This window comes from Limulus polyphemus, unplaced genomic scaffold (assembly GCF_000517525.1).
Source record: "Limulus polyphemus unplaced genomic scaffold, Limulus_polyphemus-2.1.2 Scaffold6592, whole genome shotgun sequence".
Classification (NCBI taxonomy): domain Eukaryota; kingdom Metazoa; phylum Arthropoda; class Merostomata; order Xiphosura; family Limulidae; genus Limulus; species Limulus polyphemus.
Window position 1 is genome coordinate 12973 of NW_013672202.1, and position 5011 is coordinate 17983.

General features: G+C 35.4%; 1 protein-coding gene across 1 annotated transcript in view; it reads left to right on the forward strand.

The window, feature by feature from the left end:
- LOC106473882 overlaps positions 1-5011 on the forward strand; it is a gene marked incomplete at its 5' end in the record, with an annotated part of 19990 nt that overhangs the window by 10004 nt on the left and 4975 nt on the right. Inside the window, one exon of the mRNA XM_022402281.1 lies at positions 1971-2101. Within this exon, the coding sequence (XP_022257989.1) occupies positions 1971-2101 (131 nt within the window). The remainder of the gene's footprint in view (positions 1-1970; positions 2102-5011) is intronic.

Here is a 5011-nt window from a genome sequence, read left to right on the forward strand (position 1 = left end):
TTCCTCTCTAACAAAATATGAAGCACGTTTTCTACTTTATTCTAGTTTCGTTACTTCCTCTCTAACAAAATGTTAAGTACGTTTTCTACTTTACTCTAGTTTCGTTACTTCCTCTGTAACAAAATGTTAAGTACGTTTTCTACTTTACTCTAGTTTCATAACTTTCAATCCAACAAAATATGAAGCACGTTTTATACTTTATTCTAGAATCATTACTTCCATTCCAACAGAATGTGAAACAGATCCAGTCACTATGTATTGACTTTGTGGAGAAAAATGTTCAGACACCAGTTATTGATTATAAAAAGACAACGTGTACATACACCAACTATTAACTGTGAGGAGAACATGTGTACAAATTGTTGACTAATTATAGTATTTTGGCACTTGTGTATAAAGTTGAAATCATAAATAATATTCAACGTTAAACTGGTACACAATTAAAAACATTTTATTTAGGCCTATCTATGGCCTTCAAAACGTTGACGACTCTACATGTTTCGACGTTAAAACGTCATCCTCAGGATACAACGTGTACAGACACTAATTATTCAATGTGTGGAGACAACGTTGACAGACACTAATTGTTGAATGTGTTAGGAAATGTGTACAGACAATATTTATTGACTGTTTATAGGCAATGTGTACAGACACCGATTAATGATTGTGAGGACACAACGTGTGCAGACACTTTTTTTGGCTGTGTGGAGACAACATGTATGGACGCTAATTGTTGAACGCTTGGAGACAACGTGTACTGATGTCAATTATTGATTGTGAGGAGCAACGTTTACAGACACTAATTGTTGACTATGTGGAGACAACGTGTACAGACACCAATTATTGATTATAAGGAGCATCGTGTACGGACACTAATTGTTAACTGTGAGGAGACATGTACAGACACTAATTGTTGTCTGTGAGGAGACAAGTACAGCCACTAATTGTTGGCTGTGTATAGACAACGTGTACAGACTCTAATTGTTGACTGTGTGAGGACAACGTATACAGATACTAATTGTTGGCTGTGTGAAAACAACGTGTACAGATAATAATTGTTGGCTGTGTGGAGACAACGTGTAAAGACACTTATTGTTGATTGTGGAGACATCGTGTAGAGACACTAATTGTTAATTGTGTAGACACTAACTCTGGATTGTATGAAACCTTCTGTTTCCTACTTTCGAGAGGATAGAACATCTGTGTACACTCTGTTCTATTTTGAAACTTTACAGAATCTGTTTATTACTTCTATTGAGATTTTCTTGTGACTAATCAAACCTCTACGTTATATTCTTCCAGATTTTTCTCATCCTGAAACTTGGGCGTCTTGCTTGTGACGCCGGAACCTTCAGAGACTGCGCTATGCTTCACTCTCGTCCTCAGTATCAAATGTCATTCTAGCCCTCTACTTTGTTCCTTCATGTGTTTATGCGTTTTTTGTTGTTGTTGTTTCTTTTATCGTTTAACTGCACGATGTTTTATTTTCCTTTTTGCTCTCTTGTTTCTAAAACATATCTATCCTAATAAATATAACTTGCTCGAAATCTTACCACTTTCCTTAATGCCCTAATACCTATTGCACGTTCCTTTCATCCTCAATTTGAGGATTTCTTGGCACACGTCATATCTCTCTTTGTAGAAGAACGACAAAAAACATATATTATAGATATTTTGTGTTTCACATTTCCAGATTTGAAACTCAACACACAATACTCGGGTATTAAAGATATCCTTGCATTAGATTCTTTCAAAGCATTTTGTTGTTTTTAAAAAGTGAGTTTTAACTACTTGTCATATCCTACATAATGCTGAATAAATGTTTTGTTAGACAATCTTTCTTCTCCCTCATTTAAACCCCTCATATTTTGAACAAGATCCTATAGTGTTTGAGACAACGATTTATGTTCAGTAAACATTCAAATGTATTTTTCTCAACTAACCCTTTCTTTCTTCAACCCCAAATGCAGCTCCACAGAGTCCAGTACAAAGTCGACGTCAACTTCTTACCGCTAAAACTGTAAGAATGAGCTCTGTTGATCTTCCTGATGAGAACGAAAAGTCGCTCAGCAGTGCCTCCACTTCCCCCTGTCCCTCACCGGTAGGTTCTGTTGATTAGAAGAACAGTTGCTACCAGCATGTTCTGTTAACTAGAAGTGTTGTTATCTGTACCTTAACTGTTCTTACCAGCATGTTCTGTTAACTAGAAGTATTGTTATCTGTACTTTAACTGTTCTTACCAGCATGTTCTGTTAGTTAGAAGTAATATATGTATATGAAAAGGTTTTATTGTTATCACTGATCTGATTGTATTCATTCTCTCATAAAGTCTTGACAGATAGCTGTAGCCATAAGTCTCAGTACCCAGTGAATCCTCTTGTACAAATCTACTATCCAGTGAGCCATCTTGTACAAATCTCACTATACAGTGAATCCTCTTATACAAATATCAGTATCCAGTGGATCCTCTTGTACAAATATCAGTACCCAATGAATCCTCGTGTACAAATCTACTATCCAGTGAGCCATCTTGTACAAATCTACTATCCAGTGAGCCATCTTGTACAAATCTCACTTTACAGTGAATCCTCTTATACAAATATCAGTATCCAGTGAATCCTCTTGTACAAATCTCGGTATCCAGTGAATCCTCTTGTACAAATATCACTATCCAGTGAATCCTCTTGTACAAATATCACTATCCAGTGAATCCTCTTGTACAAACATCACTATCCAGTGAATCCTCTTGTACAAATATCAGTATCCAGTGAATCCTCTTGTACAAATATAAGTATCCAGTGAATCCTCTTGTACAAATATAAGTATCCAGTGAATCCTCTTGTACAAATATCACTATTCAAAAATATGTTGTGTATTTTTTTATGATGCAGCTACATATAAGTGTCATTAGAGTTGTAACATGTATTTAGCGGATTGCATTTGTTATTGTTTAATTTGAAACTAATATAATTGAGATTTTTTGAAATTTATATTCTATATATTTTTGCTATCACTCATTTTTCACGTTTAAGCGAAGGCACACGTCGGGTCCTTGAGAGTAATATTGTCAGATAGAATTGTTGTGATTCCGGGTTCTTCTTTTATCATTTTTTTCATAGTCGTTTGTGAAGTTTTGTTAACTTCTGTTTATCATCGTGTTAACAGTACCAAAACGTAAGCCCAGTTACATCGCAGTGGCGTTTTCGGTCTGAAGATTCTCTTTCGTAACTACAGCCGTTACTTTGTGGTTGTTCAAGATTGGTTGTGGTGGGATGATGTCATTGTTGCTTTAGACGTTCTGCTCTGCAAATTCTACTTGTCCATACAGAACACTGAAAGCTCCCTTTTTCGAAATGCTTTGTCCATTGGCTCTACACTGAATAACAGTCTCGTTATACGTGTTCTTAATACCCATTACATGATTTAAAACAGCCCTCCAAGTTTCACAAATCAAGGGTTTTCAGCTACAGTCTATATTACCTTACGTAATACCATTGATAGTGATTACTATATTTATATATTGTGTTATTAGTTTTTGTTTTGTTTGGTTCTTGTTAAGCGCGAAGCTACACTATGGGCTATTGATGCGCTGTCCACCACGGGTATTGAAACCCGATTTTCAGGATCGTAAGTCTACAGACTTACCGCTGAGCCACTTGGGGGCGTTAATATTGGTGTTTTCAACTAAATTGTCCCTTGTGCGACACATTGCTATCAGATCCGATATTCCAGTTAAAATTATGTTGATTATGAAAACATGCTACTTGTACTAGTGACCTTTATATTTTTACTGTAAAATATGTAAATAGTAAAAATACTTATATTTACATTTATCATAATGTAAGTTCAATCTAAAGTTCGCAAAACCGGTAATCATATTGAATATATTTCTATGTAAAACAACACGCCAGGAAAGAAAATTGTCGCTAGTTAAGTACGTGCTTTGTTCAATGTACACTGACCCCATGAACATCCTCCTGAAACAGGTTTTGGTTGATTTGTTTAACCATTTCATAGTCTGTTACATGATTGATACATAGTTTGAATTCGAGAAGTTGGAGCTACTAGTAGTTTTACAATAATAAATGCCCCACCCGTAGTGACCTTTGACCCTGGTGTCTGATGGATTTTATGTTTGTATTTTGTTATATATATATATTAAAAGAATATACATATTTCACTAAAATGTTTATAGGAAATGCTTTTCCAATAATTACACAGGCCTGCGATGGTTTTATTAACTTGAAATTTTTACAAGTTCTACAGTAATTCATGTACTCTGAATCCGAAAATGATATCCATTTTTCTCCATCACGTACAGATTTTTCACAAAACGTCATATGTACATTTACATAAGTGAATCATTTTCTTTGAAATCGGCCCACATTTTGTTATGCTATAGATTTCTCTAGACTAATCGCGACGTGAGAGTCTTATCGATTGTTCTAGAACCCACGAGAAACACACCGCTAGTATATAAACGGTTAACAGACCGCATGACATGTCATTTCTAGATAGTATTTGTTTGTGCGTGCACTTTGACATTATTTTTTCTTTTCATTACAGAATTCGCCAAAAAAGCGTATTACACGTATTTTGAAAACAAACTTGAGACCAAGTCAAATTATGCGCTCCGCACAGAGTTTGCACCGTTTGTGTCGAACAGTTGAGACAACCTCCTAAAGGTAAAAAAAAACAAAAAAAAAACTACTTTGCTTTTTGGAATTCCAATAGTCTGGCGTGAGCCTAGAAACCACGGAGATGACTGATATTTTTGCTCATGTAACGTGCAAGGTTACAACACTCGAAATAAAAAGGAAGTTTCTTATCCGAACCTTCAATCTGCTATAAGACCTGTTGCTCATGGACCTGATGTATCTGTACCTACTCCATCGGAGACTCTTGATATAGTTTTATATGTCAAAAAAAATTATGATAATCCCTATTGTTTTCAACCTGAAACGTCTGGGGAACCAAAACTTTTCACACAAGGTGACCTTGATGATTTGGT